Source organism: Mobula hypostoma, chromosome 8 (assembly GCF_963921235.1).
Source record: "Mobula hypostoma chromosome 8, sMobHyp1.1, whole genome shotgun sequence".
Taxonomy (NCBI): domain Eukaryota; kingdom Metazoa; phylum Chordata; class Chondrichthyes; order Myliobatiformes; family Myliobatidae; genus Mobula; species Mobula hypostoma.
This window is the reverse complement of record NC_086104.1, coordinates 57,405,903-57,432,483: the sequence shown is the minus strand read 5'-3', so window position 1 is coordinate 57,432,483 and position 26,581 is coordinate 57,405,903. Positions and strand designations below refer to the sequence as shown.

General features: G+C 41.9%; 1 protein-coding gene across 4 annotated transcripts in view; it reads left to right on the top strand.

The window, feature by feature from the left end:
* The window catches only part of LOC134350554 (ribosomal protein S6 kinase alpha-5-like), a 77,262-nt gene extending 56,532 nt beyond the window's left edge, over positions 1 to 20,730 (top strand). For all 4 annotated transcript variants that reach the window (XM_063055895.1, XM_063055897.1, XM_063055896.1 and 1 more), the window contains 4 exons: positions 1,644 to 1,835; positions 4,694 to 4,835; positions 5,618 to 5,760; positions 15,453 to 20,730. In XM_063055895.1, the coding sequence (XP_062911965.1) occupies positions 1,644 to 1,835; positions 4,694 to 4,835; positions 5,618 to 5,760; positions 15,453 to 15,719 (744 nt within the window). In that variant the 3' untranslated portion in view covers positions 15,720 to 20,730. The remainder of the gene's footprint in view (positions 1 to 1,643; positions 1,836 to 4,693; positions 4,836 to 5,617; positions 5,761 to 15,452) is intronic.
* Positions 20,731 to 26,581: the final 5,851 nt, after the last annotated feature.

Here is a 26,581-nt window from a genome sequence, read left to right as displayed (position 1 = left end):
CTATGTTTTCTAAGATTGACGCCTTCGACCTAGGCCACGAACTTATCAATCACCCCTCGTAGCATCAAAGTTTACGAGGAGAAGGCTGGGAAAATGGGGTTGAGGAGGGTAAAAATGGATCAGCCATGATTGAATAGCAGAGTAGACTTGATGGGCCCAATGGCCTAATTCTGCTCCTATATCTTATAGTTTTATGGTCTTATAATGAGATTCTTGGATTGAAGTATTAATGTGGCCAAATAGGCTAGAAAGGCAATTAAGAAGGGAAGCAAGATTTAGGAGTCATTTCTAATGCAACAGAATACAAAACCAAGTAAGTTTGGCTGAATTTATATGCAAAATTGATTAGGTCATGTTTAGTATATTACATACAGTTCTGACACCTTTTACTGCAATATAGGACATAAAGTATGCTACTTTGTAGCACTGGACCAGGCCACCTTCTTATTCCATCTATCTGCCAGCAGTGCCACTTCCACGGAGCTATGGATTTACACTATAAAATCCTTCTGAGGATCCGGCCATTTATTGAATACCTTCCTCTTACATTTGATCTCCCAAAGTGTAGCACCTCACACTTGGTCACATTAAACAGCAGCTGCAGTTTCTTTGGCTATATTTCCTACTCATCTATATTCTGCTGTATGGTTTGGCAACCCTCCTTACTATCCACAACTCTGTTAACTCTTATGTCATTTCCAAAACATACTAATTAACCCACCTACATTGTCATCCAAATCTAAATTATTGAACGATTCAGCTGTTTTATTTCATTTTCTGCTGTATATTTCAAAGTATTTTTTAAAACTAACACTGCTTATTTTAACTTAACTATTTAATAGACCTATATATATATATATATATATATATATATATATATATATATATACATTTACTGTAATTCAGTTTTTTCTCTATTCTTATTTATCATGTATTTCATTGTACTGCTGTGTAAAGTTAACAAATTTCACGATATATGCCGGTGATATTAAATTTGATTCTGAAGTATGACATGATTGTGTACAGTGTATAATTTATTTTGATTATATTTTGAATACATTTCGATTGTAATGTAAGAAAACTAAAATTTATAACAGATTGGCCAAATGAATCCATATTAGTTGGTATCAGATATGCTTCAGAATTTTAATTAAGAAGTTTATTTAAGAAGGACTCTGCAGAGAGTGGTGCGGACAGCCCAGCGCATCTGTAGTTGTGAACTTTCCATGATTCAGGACATTTACAAGGACAGGTGTGCAAAAAAAGGCTCGTAGGATCATTGGGGACCCAAGTCACGCCAACCACAATTTATTCTAGCTACTACCATCCGGGAAACGGTACCACAGCATAAAAGCCAGGACCAACAAGCTCTGGACAGCTTCTTCCACCAGGCCATCAGACTAATTAACTCACACTGATCTGACTGTACTCTATATTACATTGACTGTTCTATTTATTAAAAATTATTATAAATTACTATGATTGCACATTGCACATTCAGACGGAGACGTAACATAAAGATTTTTACTCCTCATGTATGCGAAGGATGTAAGAAATGAAGTCAATTCATTCAATTCATTATACCACTATATTCATATTTTGTTTAAAATATTAATGTATTAATATTTTTCTTCTGTGAACAGAATATTTTATTTGCTGATAAGAGTGTTGACTCACCGATCAAGATTGTAGATTTTGGGTTTGCAAAAGTTAAGCCTTGCGATAACCAGCCGCTGAGGACACCGTGCTTCACTTTACAATATGCAGCTCCTGAGGTTCTCAAGCAAAATGGATATGATGAGTCTTGCGACCTGTGGAGCCTAGGAGTAATACTTGTAAGTTTACAAAGTAGCAACAAATTATGTCATAAAAACAACTGCTGAATATCAGAGGGATGAGCAACATCCGTGGAAGCACATTCTGGGATCAGAATGAAGCTCTGTGTAAACTAAGCACTGTAGTACAGTTGGTGTGATGGTACAGTGCCTATAAAAAGTATTCAGTCCCCTTGGAAATGTTCATGTTTTATTGTTTTACAACATTGAATCACAGTGGATTTAATTTGGCTTTTTTGACACTGATTAACAGAAAAAGACACTTTCGTGTCAAAGTGAAAATAGATCTCTACAAAGTGAACTAAATTAATTACAAATATAAAACACAAAATAATTGATTGCTTAAGTAATCGCCCCCTTCAAGTCAGTATGTAGTAGATACACCTTTGGCAACAACTACAGCCATGAGTCTGTGTGGATAGGTCTCTATCAACTTTGCACATCTGGACACTGCAAGTTTTTCCCATTCTTCTTTACAAAACTGCTCAAGCTGTATCTGATTGCATGGGGATCATGCGTGAACAGCCCTTTTTAAGTCCAGCCACAAATTCTCAATTGGATTCTCATCACCAGTGTTGATTTGGTGTGTCATATTAAAGGGGGTAAATACGTATGCTATCAATTATTTAGTGTTTTATATTTGTAATTAATTCAGATCACTTTGTAGAGATCTCTTTTCACTTTGACACGAAAGAGTTTTTTTGTTGATCAGAGTCAAAAAAAGCCAAAATTAGTCCACTGTGATTCAATGTTGTAAAACATGAAAAAATACAAAAATTTCAGGGGGGTGGGTAAATACTTTTTATAGGCACTGTATATCCAGTGATTGTTCTTTGACTATATGGGATTTAGACTTTATCACTCTGAGTACAACATAAATTCAATGTTCTCTGCTTTTGGAAATTCTCATTTCATTATACCAGGTATAATTCCGTTTTAAGAATTAATACAAATCTATGTTTTTGCATGAAGAATGGTTTATTTGTCAATTTTAATCACTAATTTATGAAGTAAAACATGAACAGTTTCTAGCTAATTGTTTACTTGTTAACAAATGGGGAAAAATGCACATTTGCTTACACTAATAAACAGAAATTAGTTTAGCAGAGCATAACATTTTATTATATAAACTTCATACATGATGGCAAGTTTATAGTTGGCAAAGTGCAGGCGAAGCAATGTATTTTTTTAAATTTTAGTTTATACTTAATTTCCAGCTGATAAGTAGGTAATTTCACCAACGGAAAGCAGTGATTAAATGGACAACAATGAAAAATATGAAGCAGTATTTGAATATTGTGCCCATATCTCCAGCTGATGCTCTGATTTTATGCATGCCTCCTATCAAGTAGCATGGGATTAAGCAATTTATTCCATTAACTTTATTGCCAGTTAACTGATTCATTGCAGAGAACTTTTGAAGGGGTTGATCCACGGGTTATACATAACAATTTATCCTAGTATATAAATTGAACTGCCGCTGCTAAGTTAACAAATTTCACGTCACATGATGGTGATAATAAACCTGATTCTGATTCTGATTCTAAATATTTTCCAGATTTTTCTTTTATTGATTTCCCACCATAAATCACTCTCCATTGACTGTGCCTTCTTTGTGTTAATTCTCAGGATTTTTTTAAAATTTGCCCTACAAAGAATTAAGACTTGCCAGATAACTACAGAAGATAGGAAAGAGACCATGTGAATGTGATCTGGAGTCAAATTAGGCAGCAGTGAGTAAGCACACGAATCTTCTTTCCGAAAGAATATGAGGGAACTGCTTGAGTTTTTACAATAATCTGACAGATATATGGTTAGCTAGACAAAAAGTGATCCAGAAACTCAAATGGATCCGAAATGTTGCATACCTGGCATCAGCAGTGTGCCATTGGCAACCTTCCTCATGGGCTTACTGCTGCAAACTTCAGTAGCCAGAGTTATAACTGACTAATAAAATCCATGAACAGAACAACGAAGGCAAACAACATAGAGTCATCGAGTGATACACACAGATACAGGCCCTTCCATGCTGACCCAGATGCCATATGGCCCATATCTTTCTAAACAGTTCTTATCCATGTACAGTACCTGTCCAAATATATATTTAAATGTTCTTCTTAAATTCTTTCCTTCAACTTCCCCATTCCAAATTTCCATGCTCACCTCAACAAGGCAGCTCCATATAAATGGTCACTGATCATCAACTCATTAAAAAAAACAATAAACAAATTCTGGATAAAATAGTAGAGGATATCTAATTCAATGAAAGTCAGAGTAATGCTGAAGCAGTGTATGGAAGGGTAATTACAGAGAATCCCACCGACGAGTAAGATATAGGTGATGTAAGTGTTGTTGCCAGCAATTCAGAGGCTAATAATTTTGATTAAGTAGACATACCTGTTCCTAAAAATTAGTCTACAACAACTTGGATAAATGGAGCTTTGATTACTATAACAACATTTTCTAATTTGCATCGAATGACCATTCAGATTAATTTTGTTGCTAGAATGCTTACCAGCAGAAAAAAAGTGTCAGATATACTACTTCAAATTGTATTGTTGTCAGATCAGTTATTAGCAAAACTAGTGTAGGATCTCAGCACAATAGACTGACTTGTCCTTTGCCTCCACAGAGACAGCTTACTCCATTGAGTTCCTCCAGCAACAGCATTTTTTATATTAGCAAAACTTGCTTGATGGTAGCTAGAGTCAAAAATAACTTCTAGGTTTGATTCAGAGGCACCTGATTAAAATGCTGTGTGTAATATTAATCCTTCAACCTGGATCGCTTCGATTTCCTTCAGTATACATCCCAGTATATGAAATATTCTTCTTTATATATATTTTGTTGTATTCTAGTATACAATGTTATCGGGACAGATTCCATTTCTAAGTAAACAGAGTGCAGCAACATTGAGTACTGATGAAATCACACGGCAATTTACGCTCACAGGAGAAACCTGGAACAGTGTCTCACAAGAAGCTAAGGAACTCATACAAGGTAATGTTTCTATGAAATGTTACTATCCAGGGCAAATAAATTGTCACTCAAGATTGCTAATAACTAGAATAAGACTCCAATAACCCAGCAAGATTGGTGCTTTGGTGACGCTCAACCGGCTGACTTTTCAAACTAATATATATAATTCCTATTAATAACCAATAAATATTAAGTGTTACATGATATTATGATGTATTAATGGGATCGTGGAAAATAAACATCTAGATAAAGCAGAGGAAATGGGGCTCTGGTGGGTTTAAAAGGAGAAAAGGAAACAAGCGTTTGTACATTTAAAGAGAATGTGGAAAACCTCACCCTGTTGAGCCAGATGTCACCCCGTTGGGATTTCTGAATAGCCAGATAGCAGATTTTCACTCCCGGGGCTGAGATGGCTAATATGAGGGGGCACAGTTTTAAGGTGATTGGAAGTACGTACAAGGAGGATGTTAGAGGTAAGTTTTTCACACAGAGAGTGGTAGATGCATGGAATGCATTGCCAGTGACAGTGGTAGAGGTGGATACAATAGAGTCTTAGGTAGGTACATGGACTTAGAAAAATAGTCGGCTATGCAGCAGGGAAATTCAAGGCAGTTTCTAGAGTAAGTTACATGGTCAGCACAACATTGTGGGCCAAAGGGCTTGTAATGTGTTGTAGATTTCTATGTTCTAACTCTTAGTTTATTTATCATTTATTTATAAACAAAGAACAAAGAACGGTTTTTAATGTGAAAGCTTTGATAAAACTTTAGAATGGTGCTAATTTTAACTCCCAAATTCTGCAGGTTTACTTACTGAAGATCCAGGCTCTCGTCTGAAATTTAGTAGTTCCAGTTTCAATAATTGGTTTCAAAAAAGCTCCTGCTGGTCCACCAATCCATTGTCATCTCCAGTTATTCTTGATTGCTCTTCCAACAGCTGTTTCAAGGTAAGTTTTATGACAACTTAAATTAGAAATACTGGTAATTGAGTTACACACACAAAATGCTGGGAGAACTCAGCATTCAGGACGTGATTAAACGCTGCACTACCAGAACAAACCAGAAACCATAGCTGACTGCAGAGTTTCGTGTAGTGCTTAGGGGTTGGGGTGCTGCCTTCAGATTGGAGGTTAGATGACTCTAAGGTCAGCAAGAGCTGTGCTCTCCTGTGCCATTAGGAAGGCAAAGCCAAAGTACTCGCAGAAAATTCACAGACAACTTTGTGACACCAAGGACTTACAGCACATGTGGCAAGGCACAGTATACATGCAAATTATGAGTCCACCCTGCACAGTAACAACAGTGACGCCTCCCTGATAGGCTGAATGCCTTCTATGCAGGATTTAAAGTAATGAATGCTGTGTCATCGAGGAAAGACCCCCTCTCCCCCTGGGGAATAGGCTCCCTGTCTGGCCACAGCCGAGGTGAGGAGGATCCTAGCATGGTAAACCAATGCAAAGCTGTGGGGGCAGGCAACGTACCTGCTCAGGTGCTGAGGGATTGTGCACTACAGCCAACAGAGGTCTTAACGGACATCTTTAGTATCTCTTTGCAACAGTCCACTGTCCCTGCTGGCTTCTTGGCAGCCAACATCATTCCAGTGCCCAAGAGAGCGATGGTAACTGGTCTAAACAACTACTGCCTGATGGTACTGACCTCAACAATCATGAAGTGCTTAGAGCAGCTGGTAATGGATCTTATAAAATCCCACCTTCCAGCTACAGAGGGCCCTTTCCAGTTCGCCTAAAGCTCAAACCGGTCCACTGATAATGCCATAGCCTCAGCTCTCCACTCCATCCTGTCCCACCTAGAAAATGATGCCTCATACACCAGGATGTTGTTCATCAACTTCAGCTCAGCATTTAATACCATCATCCCTCAGAGGTTGGTGGGTAAACTGTTTTCGATGGAACTCAACATTCCTCTCTGTCACTGGATCTTGGACTTCCTGACAGAAAGTCCCCAGTCGGTCTGAGTTGGCAGCAACATCTCAAGCTCCATCACACTGAGCACTGGTGCCCCCCAGGGCTGTGTGCTCAGTCTGCTGCTGTTCACGCTGCTGAATCACAACTGTGCCGCCAGATTCCGCTCAAACCGCATAATCCATTTCGCTGATGATACTACAGTGGTTGGCCTCATGAGCAACAATGGTGACTGGCATACAGAGAGGTTTGTGAGAACAACAACCTGAGTTGCAACATGGACAAGACAAAAGAGATGATTGTGGACTTCAGGAAGGCACAGGTCAGCCACTCTCCTTTGCATATCAATGGCTCTGGCATGGAGAGAGTGAAAAGCACAAAGTTCCTTGGTGTGCACCAACTTGTACTCACAACACCTCCTCATTAGTCGAGGAGGCACAGCAACATAACACTTTCTGATGAGACTGAAGCATGCAAGGCTTCCTGCCCCCATTCTAGCAACCTTCTAACAGGAGCACCATTGAGAATGTCCTGTCTGACAACATTGTGTAGTGTGGAAGCAAGGCAACAGATTGCAAGACCTTGCAGAGGACAGTAAAAACTGCCGAGAGGTTCACCAGTGTCTCCCTCTCCCCTGTTTGTGACATTTACCAGGAGTGTTGTAAGATAGCGGCATACTCTGACACAACAGCTTCTATGGGGCCAATCAAAGGTACTTGTTACAATTGCAAGGCCCTACTGGACATTAAGAACTTAAAGTACTGCAGGTCTACCCCAGCAGTGAGTTGCTCATTGGCAGAGAAACTAAAAGAGCTGGACTTGGTGTGGATTATGCTGCTGTCTAAATTAGAGTCACGTCAGTATGCGAAGACGGTCTAACGGCAAGTGATTGTCTTAGTCACTTTTTTTGTGATCGCAAGACCATGTTGGACATTGGTAATGTGGAATGCTACAAGTTCGGTTCACTGTTTTATTGGTGAATGGCAGGAGCAGAGGGCAGGTGAACTGTGTCGCCTTGGCTGTGGTAAGGACCGGGCCTCAAACCACTGTGTCACCTGCTTGCAGGATAGAGGCACTGGAGTCAGTGCACTCCACTGGAATGCCAGAGGCAGTGTGAGCAGCGTCCATGCTGGAGCAGTGTTGCCCTCCAGTGTTCACTCACCAGAAGACAAGATGTATTGTGATTAACTGCAGACTGCTGCAACATTCATGGATGCTGGGTCTTGGACTATATAGTTTTTTGTGTGACTGTATTTTACTGCTGTCTTATATGTACTATGTGTGCCTTGTGCTATGAATGACTGTAGGTACTGTGTTTTGCACCTTGGCCCCAGAGCAATATTGTTTCATTTGGTTGTATGCATGGGTAATCATGTATGGCTGAATGACAATTAAACCTGAACTTGAACTTGATCTGAAGGGTTCAAAGCATTGTTGAGGATCCATACCACCCACCTCATAATCTCTTTAACCCAGTACCATCAGGAAGGAGGTACAAGAGCATCAGGACTAGGACTGCCAGACTGGGTAACAGCTTCTTCCCCCAGGCTGTGAGACTAATGAATACCCTGCCACCACCAAGGTCTCATCACTAGGACAGCCAGCTGTTTACTGGTTACCTGTGCTGTGCACTTCATGCATTTTGAATGATATTTTATTAACTTATTTGTGGTAATATTTTGTTTTGTGTGTTGTGTGTGATATATGTATTGTGGGTGCAGTGTGCTCTGGAGGGGCGTTGTTTTGCTTGGTTGTATATACGTGCATTCAGATGACAAAGTTGAACTTGAATTTGAGGTCAGGCAGCACCTATGGAGAGGAATAAAGAGTCAACGTGTCCAGCTGAAACCCTTCATCGGGACTGTTGAAGGGTCTCAGCTCAAAACATTGACTCTATATTCCTCTCCACCAATGCAGCCTGACCTACTGAATTCCTCCAGCATTTTCTGTGTGTCACTCTGATTTCCAGCATCTGTAGAAACTCTTGTGTTTAAAATTAATTGAGTTATTATATTAAAATAAAATTGGCATTAGATTTAATAATTTAGTCAAAAGCAAAGCTCTTTAAAGAAAATGTTTAGGATTTCAATGAAAATGTTTGTGAAGTAAATGTTTTTCCGTCCATTCATACATTGTTCAGTGATAAGAACCATTGTAGTCATCCGTGATTTGTAGGGGCTGTACTGGTCCGTGGGTATGCAGGGTGGTAGGAGAGGTATATCCATGCTTGAAAAGTTCTGGCAGTATGGACAAAAGATGGCAACCACATTGGGTTGGGGGTTGCTAGCTTGGGCTTTCCTGGTCAGTCTATGTCTCTCTACTGCAATTGTCTTTTCTGCCTCATACTTTTAGCCTTTGGCTTTCATGGGGAAACACTTTCCTTTCTGTAGTTCACTATAAAGCTATCATGGTCCAGTCCATGAAGTCTGCATTCCAGTTCACGGTCCGGTCCATCGATCCGTATTCCAGGTTTTCCGGTTTTCGCTTGTCCTGTTGTGTGCCTTAATTGAGGCAGATGATTCTGATTTTGGGCTGGCTACATAAACAGCTCCTAGGTTCAGCTTCATTTGCTGAACTGTTCCCTTCCCTTCCCCTTCCTTCTGTAGCCCTCGCCTGCTACCTTTGCCTGAAGCCTTGCCTGCTACCTCACTTGTGTCCACGCCTCTGCTAGGTAGGTCTAGCCGTTTGCCACTACCTTGTGTTGGGATCCGTCTCTTTGTGCCCTTGCCTCTGCTGGGTAGGTCCAGCTGTTTGCCGCTACCTTGTGGAGATCTGTCTTTCAGTGTTCTGTGTATGAGTCCCGGCCCTACGTCCTGCTCCCTAGGAGGGGTCCTGACTCTGTGTAGAGCCCCGGCCCCAAGTCCTGTTCCCAAGGAGGGGTCCCGGCTCTGAATTCCATGTTCCTGTTCTCCCTCGACCAAGGCTCTGCGTTCCTGTTCTCCCTCGACCAAGGCAAGGCTTCGTGTTCTCGTCCTGTCCATGTGTCTCACTCAGCCCAGGAGTACCTCGTCCAGCCCGGTGCTGGAGTTCCCCTGTCCTGTCCAAGCCACGTTCAAGAACCCCGTCCTGTCCAAGCCACGTTCAAGAACCCCGTCCTGTCCAAGCCACAGCTTTGTGTTTTTGTCCTGTCCATATGCCTCGTCCTGTGCAGGAGTTCCATGTCCTGTTCAGTAGCCACGTCCTGTCCTAGCCAAGATCCTAGTCCCAAGTTCTAGCCTAGACCCGGGTTCCGGTTCCAAGTCAAGACCCAGGTTCTGAGTCCCAACCAAGACCCAGGTTCTGGGTCCTTATCCAGGCTCTAGTTCCGGAGTTCCGTGTCATTAGTCCAGGCTCTAGTTCCAGAGTTCCGTGTCATTAGTCCAGGCTCCTTGTTCTTAGTTCCTTGTCCGGGTTCCGTGTTTCTTGTCCACGTCCTAGCCCAGGCCCTGCATCCTAGTCTCGTCCAGGACCGGTGTCAATGTCCAGCGTCCTTTCTTCCCCACTTCCCTTGCTTTCTTGACACACCTAGTCCTGTTCGTAGTATTTCAGTGTCTGTGTCTTGCATTTGGGTCCACTCCCAGCGCCTCCCTCCCGTTATGACAAAAGCGGTCTCTTAGGCAACTGGTACAATGCATACAAGCTACGTGGCCTGCCCACTATAACGGGGACTGCATCAGGATAGTGAGGTACTGGGCAGGCCCACCTTGGTAAGTACCTCAGTGTCAGGGTTTCTGTCTTGCCACTTATGTTGAGGAACTTTCTGAGGCAAACTGTGTGGAAATAGTTCAGTTTCTTGGCATGCTGTTGGTACACTGTCCATGTTTCACAGGCGTAAAACAGAGTGGGAAGTCCTGTGGCCCTATACGCCCCCAGCTTCATCTGTAGACATATGCCTCTTTTGTTTCAGACGTTGGTATAAGGTCTGCCGAAAGCTACACTTGCTTTGGTGGTCCTGGCGTTTACTTCATCAGTGACGACATTCTGGAATGGCATGCTGCCGAGATATGTGAACCCGTTCACCGGGTTGAGTCTTGACTATTGATTGTGGTGTTTGGCTCAACATCATGTATGATTTCCCTGGAACTGGCTGATGCATTATGTCAGTCGTCTTGGTGTTACATACCCTCTTTCGAACCAGCACTGAGGGCAGAGTCAACAGCAAAAGGGAAGTTTCTGACAATGTCTGTCACAATCTTCGTTTTTGCTTGAAGCCTCCTGAGGTTGAACAGAACTCTAGCTTGCGTGTCATCATGGAATTGTAGCGTCACAGTGATGAATTCCTTGGCTATCTGTACTTTGCCATGATTTTCCGCACACCCTTTGCTAAAAGTGTTGAACGGCTTGGTCAGATCAACATAGCAGGAGAACAGGTCAGCGCTTTGCTCCTGGCATTTCTGTTGCAGCAAACAACATGTTGATAGTCCCACATTAGTTATTGCAGGGCTGTTGATTTCCCTTGCCGGTGGATGATGGATGCATCTTTAAATTCCTATAGGATTGTCTCCTTCTGCCGTATGAGTGGGAAAAGCTGATGAAGTTTTTCTGTTAGCATTGCACCACCTTCCTTGTAAGCTTCATCAGATCCTGGTGCTTTGCCATTAGAGAGCTGACGTATCTCTTTCTGGGTCTCAGCTAAGGTTGTTGGAACAACCAGTGCTTCATTGACGGGTACTTCAGGCAGACAATCACCGGCCTCATCGTTTATAGTTGAAAAACAATTCAGAACTTTGTTAAAGTGCTCAGCCCACCTATGAAGAATTTTCTCTTAGTTCATGATCAGTGTGTTCCCATCAGCTCTAAGTAGAGGGGATGATCCTGATAATGTAGAGCCATAGACTTCTTTTACTGCAGCATAGAAGTTCTTTAAATCATACCTATCTGCGTACGCCTGGATCTCATCAGCTTTATTGCTCAGCCAGGAATCCTGCATCAGGCACAGGTTGTGTTGTACGGTTCTTCATATTTTATTGAAGACATTCTTCTTTGCGATGGGCTTAGGGTTGCTGAGGAAAGCTTTGTGGAGACGATGTTTCTCATCCAGCAGTGTGTGATGTCAACACATTTTTCATCAAACCCGTCCTTGTGCTTTCTGGTAGCAGGCTCCAGAATCTCTGTGGCAGTGGGGTAGATCAGCTCTCGGAGGGTTGACTAAGCAGTTTCCACATTCTGATTGTCCCGAGGGTGGAGTTTAAGTGGTCTTCCAGAGTGCCAACAAAAGACTGCTTTATGTTGCTTCTTCTCAGCTTTGAGACTTACAGCCATCTTTGGGATTTCTTTCCTTGTGGGTGTCCTTTGGGCTGGATATGGACGTTCACTTTAGAAACAATCAGATGGTGGTTTGTACAGTATTCAGCACCGCACATTGACTTTATCTCCCTTACATTCTGCCTGTCTCTCTTCCTGACGATGACGTAGTGAATTAGTGCTTGGAGCGGGAATGTATCCACGAAGTTCTGTTACAGGTGGGAAAGCAGAGGATGGTGTTGGTAATGATAGGGACACGTCTCGAGTAGTAGAAGACTGTTACTGTTGCAGCAGCCAACACCGTATTTCCCACTGACCCCATCCCAGGTAACATCAAAGCCTTCTCTTGTGTTGGAGTCACTAAGAATGATAAGCTTGTCCACTTTGGGAACAGTGGCAATAACCGAGCGCAGTTCTTCATAGAACTTGTCCTTGACATCATCTGGGTTGAACATGATTGGGGCATAAGCACTGACAATGGTGACATGCTTCCTACCGTGTGACGGGAGAGTTTCATGGTCATGAACAAGTCATTCACACCCTTTAGAGGTCCAACAAGTTTACCAACAATCTCTGTCTTCATTGCAAATCCAACCCCATCCCCCACATTTGTCTCAATTTTCTCTTCCACTCCAAAAGGATGTGTATCCCGTGCCCCTTTCACAAAATTCACCCTCTCCTGCAAGCCGGGTCTCACTCAGGGCTACGATATTGACGTTATATCGGGCTTGCTCTCTCTCTACTAGAGCAGTTCTCCTCTGCGGTCTGTCAGCATTGACTCTATCCAACATAGTGCACACTTTCCACGCAGAGGGGGTGAGAGGGATAGTCCTTAATTTTACTTCGATTGCTGTGACAGGGGCCCTGCCAGCAGCGGTGAACTGGCCAAGGAAAGAGTGGAGCAGACAATGTCTAGGTCCCTTGTTCCAGCCTCTTCCTCGTTCCATGAAGGTGAGCAGTGCATTCCCGAAAAGGACTGCTCAGTTGCTCAGGTGGCTGCCAAAAGTAACTGTTGCCCCATGTCAGTGGATAACGATCCCATGGCCTGAGCCACCAGCGTGCAGGTTTGTGGCTACATCTGTGAGTGTACCCAAATCTGCTGCTTTGTCACTAGCCTGTCGCCACAGGACTTAGGTTGGTTTAGGATGGGAAGGATGGATGATATGAGCGACTTGCACAGAAATAAATATAAGTATCACAGTAATAAAGCTATCCACATGTTAGGATTAACCAGAGACTTTATTTCCACTCCCTTAAACTTCAATGCTATCTTTCCTACACATATCAATGTGCAATTAGGTGCCATATTTATCCACATATTAGTCCAAAAGATCGACTATTTACTTCCATTCATAGACAGTGCCTGACTTGCTGAGTTCCTCCAGCATTTTTTTGCATGTTGCTAAATATTTCAGTTATTTGACAGTGATGGAGCTGGACTTGTTGTGTACCCTGCTGCTGTCTGCTACAGCAACCCCAGGAGGAAGGTGTTGGAGGAGGTGTGTGCTCCAACAAATGGTGCAAATGATTGCCTCGGACATTTCCCTTGTGATCACAAGACCACAAGACCCTGTTGGACATTAGTAATGTAGAGTACTGCAAGTCCGGTTCACTAGTTCATTGGCCAGACCAACGGTGGGGGGGGTGGGGATGGACTGTGTGGCCTCTGTTGTCGTGCGGACCAGGCCCTCCTGCCACGGAGTCTCCTACTGCATCCACCCAGGGGAGGAGAAGCCAGGGGCAGTGTGGCGCAGAGAGCTTACGGGCTGGGGTGGAGTCTGGCCCCATCCACCGGTGCTGCCCTCCATTGTTTGCTCGGTTGAAGACAAGCTGGATTGTGTTCATCACTAGTATGTGATGAGGAACTGCTGCATATTTGTTCTTGCAGGAATGTGGCTCCAGGAGAATTATGCCATGCACCATCAGTCTATAGCCCATGACACTCAGGGCTTGGGCTGTATTATTATCATTTTGTGACTGTATGTTTTGCTGCTATCGTAAGTATATGTGCGTGTGACTGTTGGTACTCCGGGGCACTTTGGCTCCAGAGGACTGCTGTTTTGTTTGGCTAAGTTCTTGTGTATGGTTGGATGAGAATTAAACAAACTTGATTGCCAGCATCTGCAGAATATCTTGTGTTTTTGGCTCTGAATAATCGAGCAATAGCTGTTATCTGGATGTGTTGATGATTTATAGCCACTTAGACAAGGAATAGGAGGATGCCTTTTGCTGTACCACAGCTCAGTTTAATATCTTTAGGTTCAGTAAAATATAATGTATGGCATTTTACTGCAGATCTTGACTCCTAGACAACATTTGAATGGACCCTAGTAAAGCTGATAGCAAAGGGATGCAGTATTAGCTGAGCTGTACCTCACAAAGGAAGGGTGTGTATGTTGAAGTCAACTAACTCAGGTCAGGACATCACCAAGGGATTCTAAGGGCAGGGATCTGGACCTAACCATCTAGTTGCTTCATCAGTGGTCTTCTCTTCATCTTGTCTGAAGTACTTTGCTTTCGCACAAGGTCGATTCCATTTGCCAATCATCACCCTATATTTGTTTGCAGTATGACCTAGATAACATTCAGAAATTGGTTAATAATAAGCGTTTATGCCCCACCAATGTCCCACCAGACATTGACAACCGCTAACAAGAGAACATCTGATCACTTACCCTTGACATTCAATCTCCCACCATCTTCATCCTGGCACCACCATTGATCAGGAACTGAATTAGGCCTGCCACACCAATACTCTGGCTAAAAGACTGTGGTGAGTGACTTGCCTTCTTCTTCCCAAAAGCAGCTTCCTTGGTCAGCACCCTATCCATAATCCTCAATGCTCATTTCACACTACCAAACCATGACTACCATGTATACAATCTGTAAAATGCATTGTATTTGCACAACAAGCCTACTTGATAGCAACTTTCAAATTCATAGTTTCTGCTACTAAGGAGATACAGGCTGCAGATGCATAAGAACATCACTGCCTAAGATTCATGTTATCTTCAATCAGAAATGTATTGTTTCTTTATCACTGAAATGTCTCTGTAGTGTACCTTCACCAAATGAACCACAGATGGTAAAATAGATGGCTAATAATCCTCTTCCCCGGCAATTATGGATGGTGTTTGAATGCTGGCCTTATTGGCATTGAAAGAAAATGTACTTAGTTGATCTGTTGGATCACAACCATGTCATTCTAGAAATGAGATGCAGCTATAGAGAAGTTTGTATCTAGAAGAATTTATAATTGGAGCCTATTTTCAACCAAACATTAATGGTAGAATTATTTTGACCTACAGTCTGATCAGAAGTTGACAATTTTATCAGTGTTAAACATGAGAACCTTTTCTGCATTGTTAACACAATGGATAAAATAACATCATTATTAGACAGTTTTAAGTACTCAGTCTGTTCAAAGTTATCTTCTAGTACACTTGTTGTATTGACAATGTGCTCTAATAACTCTGTATGATTTTGTTATTTAGGCCTTTAATAAGTGCAAGAGGGAAGGTTTTTTCCTTCAAAGTGTTGAAAATGCTCATTTGGCAAAAAGGCGAAAGATGAAGAAAAGTAGTGCAAGTACAGAGACTTGGAGTAGTTCTAGCGAAAGTTCCATTTCTTCACCATCCCAGTCTCTTGGAAGAGCATCTCCTACATGCATTGTTCAAATTCCTTTATCAGCAAAAAAGTCAGAGTGTTTCTTCCAGTTTTCCGAAGAATTAAATAGCAGCTTCAAAAATGCTTCTCTCTAGCTAATGCAATAATATTCCACCCTGTCTCCTGTACTGACCATACCTCTTCCCACCCTGTCTCCTGTACTGACCATACCTCTTCCCACCCTGTCTCCTGTACTGACCATACCTCTTCCCACCCTGTCTCCTGTACTGACCATACCTCTTCCCACCCTGTCTCCTGTACTTGACCATACCTCTTCCCACCCTGTCTCCTGTACTGACCATACCTCTTCCCACCCTGTCTCCTGTACTTGACCATACCTCTTCCCACCCTGTCTCCTGTACTGACCATACCTCTTCCCACCCTGTCTCCTGTACTGACCATACCTCTTCCCACCCTGTCTCCTGTAAAATTGCTATTCCCTTTTCTCTGTTCCTTTGGCTCCACCACATATGTTCACAGGATATGGTTTCCTTCCCAGGACATCAGAGATGTCCTCCTTCTTTAAAGAAGGGGTTTCCCTTCCTCCACCATTGATGCTGCCCTCACCCGCATATCCTCCATTTCCCGAACACCTGAGCTCACCCCATCTTTCCGCCGACTTAACAGTGATAGAGTTCCTCTTGTCCTGACCTACCACCAATGAGCCTCTGCATCTAACACATCAGTCTCTGCAACTTCTGCCATCTCCAAAGGGATCCTACTACCAAACATATCTTTACCATGCCCCCTCTACCCTTTCCACACGAGTTGCTCTCTCCATGATTCGCTTGTCCATTTGCCCGTCCGCACTAATCTTTCTCCTGGCACTTAACCCTGCAAGCAGCTGAAGTGCTACACCTGCCCTTTCACCTCCTCTCTCATCTCCATTCAAGGACCCAGACAGTCCTTCCAGGTGAGGTAGTACTTCACCCGTGAAGCTGCTGGAACTGTCTATTGTGTCTAGTGCTCCTAATACGGCCTCCACTACATTGGTGAGACCCACTGTAAATTGGGAGACCGCTTCATCGAACAACTCCACTCCATGTGCCAAAAGCGGATTTTCCTGGTGGTCAAACATTTTAATTTCCATTCCCGTTCCTATTTTGGCATATCAGCCCATGGTCTCCTCTTGTGATACCATTGCAGCCACCTCAGGGTGGAGGAGTAACACCTCGTATTTGTCTGGGTAACTTCTAACCTGGTGGCGTGAATATCAATCTCTCCTTCCAGTAAAAAATTCCCTCTCCCTCTCCTCTTCTTCCATTCCCCACCTAAGCTTCTTACCTCTTCTGGCCTGCCTGTGACCTCCCCCTGTGTTCCCTCCCCTTTCTCCTATGGTCCACTCTCCTCTCCTCTCCTATCCTATCAGATTTCTTTCTCTTCAACCCTTTACTTTTCCTCCCTATCATCCTCTAGTTATCCTCCTTCCCTCCACACCCTTCCTTTCCAGTCCTGATGAAGTGTTTCAGTCCAAAACGTCGACTGTTTATTCATTTCCATAGATGCTGTCTGAACTGCTGAGTTCCTCCAGCATTTTGTGTGTGTTGCTTCAATTATTCTTTCCCCTTTTCAAGACTGACTGACTATTATATCCTTTGCTGGTGTGATCCTGAACTGTAGAGTTTCCTCTGCTCTTCCCATCCCTCCCTCTCTCTCAATGCTTGCACCTTGTGATATTTTTCTGCATCAGAAGGAATGAATTGCTGCAATCTGTTGACTGTATGTAGCCTTTTTAAATTACTTTTATTAAGAGATTAAGAACTTTATTGAAGATTTGATTCACAAACTTGTTTTGAGAACATGATAAAACTTTCTGGTATGGTATCTCATTTTCACTGATAATAGTGCTACTTTATCACTTTAAAAAGAACAACTTTAAGCATGCAAATATGAATGAACACAAACTGCTCTTTGTCTCAATAAGTGCTTAATGGTGAAAAAGATGGATTGTCTATTGTGTTTCAATTGTGAAGCTTTATCTTTACCCTTGTATCTGTGTGATGCCTCATTTGCATGGATACAATGTCAATCTTTCAGTTTTCCCTGAGAAGGAAAATTTGATATCTGACCTAGAGAAAGAAATAGTCATTAAATAGGAATTTTCCTTGCACATTATGACACTGTGAATTTATGAAAGAGAGTGGGAAAGTTAATTTAACAGGTGGGTGCTGAGAAATAAGGAGGAGAGGGTTGAAAACCCAGACATGTTAAAACATTACAGACCCATCATAGAAAAATGCATCACAGAAAAATATACCATGATTGAGAAATATATCTGTCAATTGCAATCTTATGGGAGAGCTCAAGAGTTCAATATGACATTGTTGAATGATAAATCAAGCTGGAAGGTTGTCTGGCCAGTCTTTTCTATTTCCTAATTGTTTATCATATCAGAAAACACAGGTTGGATCTGCAGCTGAAGCATGAGAAAAACATTGTGTGTTGAGTCAGTTATTTTGGATTTAGGAAAATAGGATACAGGTTGATGCTGATGCGAAGTGGGAGCTGGGCATTCATTGCAAAACTGGTTTCACAAATTTGGCTGAGAATGCAACTATTTTGGAAAGATCTACGGAATAATATGGATAGCCTAAGCAGTTAATATTTTTTTCGTAAAGTAATAATGCTGGTAATTTGACTTGATGGTGCTTGCACAATTGAGATTAACTAAAAAAAATGCTGTGAAAATATTAAACTAAAAAAATTTAAGGCAATTCATATGGAAGCATTCATAAAAAGTAGGTTGCTTTTTATAGCCTCCTAAAAGCCAAAAATTGGAATCATGCTCTTAAGCCCAAGGGAACATAGCTGTTTTCAGGCAGAGTAAGAAAGCTGAAAAATGATCAGAACTTTGAGCAAAACATTCTGCACAAATTTGCAACAGAAGGTGGATGACGTTATGAAAAAGCTGACAGATTTTCTGTTTTTCCATCTTAATATCCTTAGAATATAAATTGTATTTTCAAGACTTTTCACGTCATGATTCAGGCAACTATGTAGCTGATGAAGGAATTGACTAATCTTTGTTTCAGTATTATCACTGTTCTGCATACAATGGTACTTGATTCAAAGATTGTAGTTTAATGCAAAAAAAATGTTGTTCCTCAGATTTTCATTTTCCAGTGTCATGTTGTACTATTTATTTTGTTAGTAGTTTGAGTGATTATTTGACCCAGTTACATCTGTTTCCTTACTCATGTCTAATGCTTAAAAGTGTAATGCCACACTGCCATTTATGTAACCTTTGACCCCTGGCTATATCTTTCCTCTGCAATCCATCTTTGGCTCCTCTCCTTTGTCTTCTATCTCACCTCCAATAGCATTGGACATTTTTTGCCACAAATATTGACATCTTTTGATCAGTTGCCTCCATTCAATAGGCAAAAATTATTTTAAGCTTACCTTTCTCACGTTTTTCTTCCATATCTGAGCATGGGCTCTCTGATCTTGCCTCGTCCACAGAACCCTTGAAACTTTTTCCGCTAAACATTCATTAGCTGAGATTGTTCATAGTTCTCTTCTCAGGTACTTTCACCCTCTACCCAAAAACTGCCATCCTTCTCTCTCTCCTCCTTAAGTCTGACCTTTCACCCTTATCATTGCCAATTGCCTCCCAAATCTGACTTACCTTTTTTCCCTCTGGTCCTAAGTTGTACTGTCATCACTGTTTCACTTTCCCAGTATTTCACAGCCGAATCCTTCAAGTCAGGCTTTGTGCTGTCACAGTGCCATGACATCTTATATTAACTTGGCTATCTCTGCATCTGTATGTAGCTTGTCCATACTATCTTCCTAAGTCATCATCCCATCATTATGTAACAGGGTGGATTCCTCAAGTATGTTTTCTACCTTGTCTATTCGACTATAGCTAGAGAGTCATTTGCAAAGTCTCTCTTCCCATTTCCACACAGTTACCCATAAAGATCACAAATCTGCTTGATCACTAAAACAACCTCCTTCATCACATCTTCTAACTTGGTCCCTTCTTCAGTTCAACTAAATCTTCACTGATACCATTATTACTCTTGAATACTTTAGCTGCTGGTGTCCCAGCCCACACTAAGCCCATCATCATCCCTGTGCTTCTTAACCTCCACTAGTTCATGGGCAAACAACAGATTAATTTCAAAATTCTAATTCTAGCTTTCAAGTCTCTTGTTAACACTGCAACCTGCATTTCTAAACCATTCCAAGACATTTGCCCTTATGCAATTCTTGATTTTTCCTGAATATATTAGCTCCACCCTCAGTAATCTTGGCTTCAACTTGAATTGGCTTCAGCTTTTTATTTGCCTTCCTAAACTTCTGCTTCTTTCCATCTTTCAACTTTTCTCCCACAAGAAGCCTTAACAATTTCATTGAACTTTGGTCATCAGTTCCAATGTGTCCAATTTCCTAATGTGGCTGAGCTTCATTTATTATTTGATAATATTCATGAACAACACTTAGGGATCTTTCATTATGTTAAAGGCACTGTATAATGATGTTGTGTTGAAAGAGCTAATGCTATAGGCATGCGCTTGACACAAATGTTTAATTGTGTAAATAGTGGAATTTTATATATTCAAGGCAAGCAGGTTTTCAGTATAAAATATCAAAATAAAGCAATAGGGTATTTTTAATATTAACTGTTATATATTGTATTTCAAATACTTCATTGTGTAATAAATATTTTCCTGAATTAGAGTGGGAACTGTTTTCATTACCCTGAATGTGTACATTATGTGAACATTGTCAGTTTTTTTTATATATCAGAAATGAGAAAACTATTTACATCCATATCTTTGTTGGTTGTTAAATGTAATTTGAGATTATTCTAATAAATAAATCTAGCTGGTCTAGGAAAAGAAGTCTTCACCGTTAATTACGTTTATATTCTATGCGCTTGTTACTGTTAATTATATTGTTGCTTTGAATAAACGAATATGATGCCATTTTTCCAATGGTATTTCTGATGATACTTATAATAGATTTTGATATTCAAAGTATTTAATGTGTTTAATTTCTCTTTACCTAGCAGAAACTGATTTATAAATTAATTTAGTTGTATGTCCTGCAATGTACAGGAAACACAGGTATTTGAAGCAACAGATTCCTTTACACAATGAAAATGCTGCTTGTGTTTTGCAATAAAGTATTTTAAGAACATAATTGATATGCTTTATTTTATTTGTATTATAGATTTTCATTACACTTAATTTCATAGAAACATAGAAACATAGAAAATAGGTGCAGGAGTAGGCCATTCGGCCCTTCGAGCCTGCACCGCCATTTATTATGATCATGGCTGATCATCCAACTCAGAACCCAGCCTTCCCTCCATACCCCCTGACCCCTGTAGCCACAAGGGCCATATCTAACTTCCTTTTAAACATAGCTAATGAACTGGCCTCAACAGTTTGCTGTGGCAGAGAATTCCACAGATTCACCACTCTCTGTGTGAAGAAGTTTTTCCTAACCTCGGTCCTAAAAGGCTTCCCCTCTATCCTCAAATTGTGACCCCTCGTTCTAGACCTCCCCAACATCGGGAACAATCTTCCTGCATCTAGCCTGTCCAATCCCTTTAGGATCTTATACGTTTCAATCAGATCCCCCCTCAATCTTCTAAATTCCAACGAGTACAAGCCCAGTTCATCCAGTCTTTCTTCATATGAAAGACCTGCCATCCCAGGAATCAATCTGGTGAACCTTCTTTGTACTCCCTCTATGGCAAAGATGTCTTTCCTCAGATTAGGGGACCAAAACTGCACACAATACTCCAGGTGTGGTCTCACCAAGGCCTTGTACAACTGCAGTAGTACCTCCCTGCTCCTGTACTCGAATCCTCTCGCTATAAATGCCAGCATACCGTTCGCCTTTTTCACCGCCTGCTGTACCTGCATGCCCACTTTCAATGACTGGTGTATAATGACACCCAGGTCTCGTTGCACCTCCCCTTTTCCTAATCGGCCACCATTCAGATAATAATCTGTTTTCCTATTTTTGCCACCAAAGTGGATAACTTCACATTTATCCACATTAAATTGCATCTGCCATGAGTTTGCCCACTCACCCAACCTATCCAAGTCACCCTGCATCCTCTTAGCATCCTCCTCACTGCTAACACTGCCACCCAGCTTCGTGTCATCCGCAAACTTGGAGATGCTGCATTTAATTCCCTCATCCAAGTCATTAATATATATTGTAAACAACTGGGGTCCCAGCACTGAGCCTTGCGGTACCCCACTAGTCACCGCCTGCCATTCTGAAAAGGTCCCGTTTATTCCCACTCTTTGCTTCCTGTCTGCTAACCAATTCTCCACCCACACCAATACCTTACCCCCAATACCGTGTGCTTTAAGTTTGCACACTAATCTCCTATGTGGGACCTTGTCAAAAGCCTTTTGAAAATCCAAATATACCACATCCACTGGTTCTCCCCTATCCACTCTACTAGTTACATCCTCAAAAAATTCTATGAGATTCGTCAGACATGATTTTCCTTTCACAAATCCATGCTGACTTTGTCCGATCATTTCACCGCTTTCCAAATGTGCTGTTATCACATCCTTGATAACTGACTCCAGCAGTTTCCCCACCACCGACGTTAGGCTAACCGGCCTATAATTCCCCGGTTTCTCTCTCCCTCCTTTTTTAAAAAGTGGGGTTACATTAGCCACCCTCCAATCCTCAGGAACTAGTCCAGAATCTAACGAGTTTTGAAAAATTATCACTAATGCATCCACTATTTCTTGGGCCACTTCCTTAAGCACTCTGGGATGCAGACCATCTGGCCCTGGGGATTTATCTGCCTTCAATCCCTTCAATTTACCTAACACCACTTCCCTACTAACATGTATTTCGCTCAGTTCCTCCATCTCACTGGACCCTCTGTCCCTTACTATTTCTGGAAGATTATTTATGTCCTCCTTAGTGAAGACAGAACCAAAGTAATTATTCAATTGGTCTGCCATGTCCTTGCTCCCCATAATCAATTCACCTGTTTCTGTTTGCAGGGGACCTACATTTGTCTTTATCAGTCTTTTCCTTTTTACATATCTATAAAAGCTTTTACAGTCCGTTTTTATGTTCTCTGCCAGTTTTCTCTCATAATCTTTTTTCCCCTTCCTAATTAAGCCCTTTGTCCTCCTCTGCTGAACTCTGAATTTCTCCCAGTCCTCAGGTGAGCCACTTTCTCTGGCTAATTTGTATGCTACTTCTTTGGAATTGATACTATCCCTAATTTCTCTTGTCAGCCACGGGTGCACTACCTTCCTTGATTTATTCTTTTGCCAAACTGGGATGAACAATTGTTGTAGTTCATCCATGCAACCTTTAAATGCCTGCCATTGCATATCCACCGTCAATCCTTGAAGTGTCATTTGCCAGTCTATCTTAGCTAATTCATGTCTCATACCTTCAAAGTTACCACATCAATATTGATATACAGTTTAGAACTTACTGAAATTCAAGATGATTACGCACCAAATTGAGCTAGCTAATATTCCTGGATCTGAGGGGAACTGCAAGTATTCAGACACTCCAAGATAGGTTGTATGGATTTCCATATGCGGTTCAGACCCCTGTGTTTGGCAGGTCACCCTACCCCGTCCCAGCTAAGTGTTTGGTACTTTCCTTTTTATTGTTCAATAGATGCAAATATATTGCTGTAAATTTCTAAGAACAAGATGCACTTGTAAGTTTGAAGTACTTGGCCACAAATAATTTGCAGAATGTCATGATCTGTGCAGAAAATTCAGGTGCCACAGCTTATATACTCTTGTCACAGGTGTGGATATCAGGTTTAAATAAAACTTATTTGGATCCCTTGTAAAGTTTACAGTGCCCATATTTTAAATTATGGAGAAGATATATTTCACCATTGCATAGGAACTTTCACTATTCAAAAAGATTATTATCTTTTTTTTGTTGGAATTGGAATTGAATTAATACCATAGCCCTGATTCTTGGTGTGAAACTGGGTGCAAGAGCCTGAGCCTTGCCCAGGCTCAGGTAAGTAGCACACTTGAATGGGAATCTGAAAGAACATGTCAGGCGCTCTGATTCCTTGCCATGTTCATTTTCTTGTACCTTTGTAATTCATAACAGTTGCAAAGATTGGCAGCATGGCATGCAAAATATATTAAGAGATATCATAGATGACGTACAGGAAATACTTTGGACTTAGTGCCAGTCAAATTTCTTGGGTGTTCCTCTGCCAGTCAGGCTGCACCCAAACCTAATTCAGAGCATTGAGCAACTTGTCTTTAGACCATAAGAAATAAAAACAGAACTACTCCCTTGAAACTGTTGTTTCATTATCACTGCCTAGTAGCCTCTGTTGGGTTGAGCTTTTCATCAGAAATTAACTCAATTTTAATGAACTTCCTTCCAGACAGAAATCTATCCAAAATTCCACAAAATGAATGGATATTTGGATGACTATTGTGGATTATCAGTTCCAGTGCATCTGTACACTTGCATTGGACTTCACATTCAGGGATAACATAGAGGAAGCAGTGAACGCAATATTGTTGAAAGCCTCTCTCACTTTTATAATTATTTTACTAATTTATTTTTGGAACATGAACAGTACAGCGTAGTACAGGCCCCCTGTCTGCCAACCTTTTAATCTGCTTCAAGATCAATCAGACCCTTCCCTTCCACATAGACCCCCATTTTTCATTAAGCAATGTACCTATCTGAGAGTCTCTTAAATGTCCCGAATGCCAGCCTGGGTAAAAGGTGCCAGCTGCCCACTCTATCAATGTCTCTTATCATTTTATGCAGCTCTATCAAGTCTCCTCTCATCCTCCTTTGCTCCAAAAAGAAAAGCCCCAGTTCATTCAAACTTTCCTCATAAGACATGTTCTCTAATCCAGACAACATCCTGGTAAATCTACACTACACTGAAGCTTCCACATTTTTCCTGTAATGAGGCAACCAGAACCATGTGTTGTCTAGCCAGAGTTTTACAGACCTGCAACATTACTTAGCAGCTCTTGAACCCAAATCCCTCAATTACCAAAGGACAACACACCATACACCTTCTTAATCACCCTATCAATTTGTGCAAAAACTCTGAGGGACCTGTTAATATGGAGAATAAAACTACACCTGTATGAAGCCCCACAGCATCTGGTAACCCTATGATCTCTATCTTGGATGTCAGAACATCTTTCAAGAGAGTAAACCCTTGCCCTGATGGTGTACCTGGTGGTGCTCCGAAAACCTGTGCCAACCAACTGGCGGAAGCGTTCAAGGATATCCTCAATCTCTCACTGCAGCAGTCAGAGGTTCCCACCTGTTTCCAAAGGACAATAATCCCACCAGTGCCCAAGAAGAGCAGGGTGAGCTGTCTGAAAGACTGTTGCCTTGTGGCAATCACATATACTGTGATGAAGTGCTTTGAGAGGTTGGTCATGGCTAGAATCAACTCCTACCTAAGCAAGGACTTGGACCCACTTCAATTTGCCTATTGACACAATAGGTCTGCAGTGAACGCAATCTCACTGGCTCTCCACTTGGTCTTGGATCACCTGGACAATAGCAAAACCTCAATCAGGCTGCTGTTTATTCAGCGTTCAACATAACCATACCCTCAGTTCTAATCAGCAAGATCCAAAACCCAAGCCTCTGTACCTACCTCTGAACTGGATTCTTGACTTCCTCACCAGGAGACCAGAGTCTGTGCGGATCAGAAATAACAACTCCACCTTGCTGCCAATCAACACTGCCACATCTCAAGAATGCATCCTTAGCCCACTGCTCTTCTGTCTCTACACCCATGATTGTGTGACTAGTGTGTCATATGTGAAGCCAAGCAGAGCTGCAGAATGGATGATGCTAATGAGGGATAACGAAAGACAATGGAGAAACATTCAAAATGCCAATAAGAGAGAAGAGAGAGATTAACGAGAAAGAGACACAGTTCAGATGTTGGCGTCTGCCACAGACCGTTTGCTTTGAACCTGAACTGTTTGAAGTTTGATGGACAGGTGATACCCCATCAGGGGGATAAAAATAGCGGGTTTGCTAAGACACAAACGCCACGAGACCCTGGAAAGAGCAGGGTGCCCCACAAGTTGGTGGGAGATTGGAGGACCGATTCGCAGGAATCGGTCAGAGGCTCACAGGGTCTAAAGGTACGATCGGTGGGAACCTGGTGTGTGTCCGCCCATGCCTGGGTGCTGGGTTCACCACGGAAGAACGATCGCATCCGGAACGGAGGGGTCACAGTCGGTGACCCCAGCTGGATCAGAAGGCATCGAAAGGTTTGCCTGAAACCAACTGCATCTCTCACTCTCTCTCTCCCCAACGGTACAACAACAGCGATTACTTCGAACTGCACTAGACTGAACTGAACTCTGCTTCACCTTAAGACTGATCATTTTACCCCTAGACTGCGATAGAGCTTGGTTGATTCCTACTACCCTATTTCTGTGTATATGTGTATACTATCATTGCTAACCTGTTATATTTATATCCTTGCGGTTAGTGTACTGAATTACTTATTTCTTTAATAAAACTTTATTAGTTCCTAGTAATCACAGACTCCAATGAGTGGTCCATTTCTGCTGGTTTGGCAACCCAGTTACGGGGTACGTAACACTAGGTACAGCTCAAATGCTGTCGATAAATTTGCCGACACTACAACTATCGTTGGCAGAATTTCAGATGGTGATGAGGAGGCGTACAAGGCTGAGTGGTATCACAGCAGTAATGTTGCACTCAATGTCAGTAAGACCACGGAACTGACTGTTTACTTCAGGAAGTGGAAGTCAAGGGAATACACACCACTCCTCATCAAGGCATCAGAAGTGGAAAGGGTGACCAGTTTCAAGTTCCTGGGTGTCAACAACTCTGAGGATTTATCCTGGGCCTAACATATTGATTACAAAGAAGGCATGGCAGTGGCTATACTTTACTAGGAATTTGAGGAGAATTGTTATGTCACCAAAGACTCTCACAAATTTCC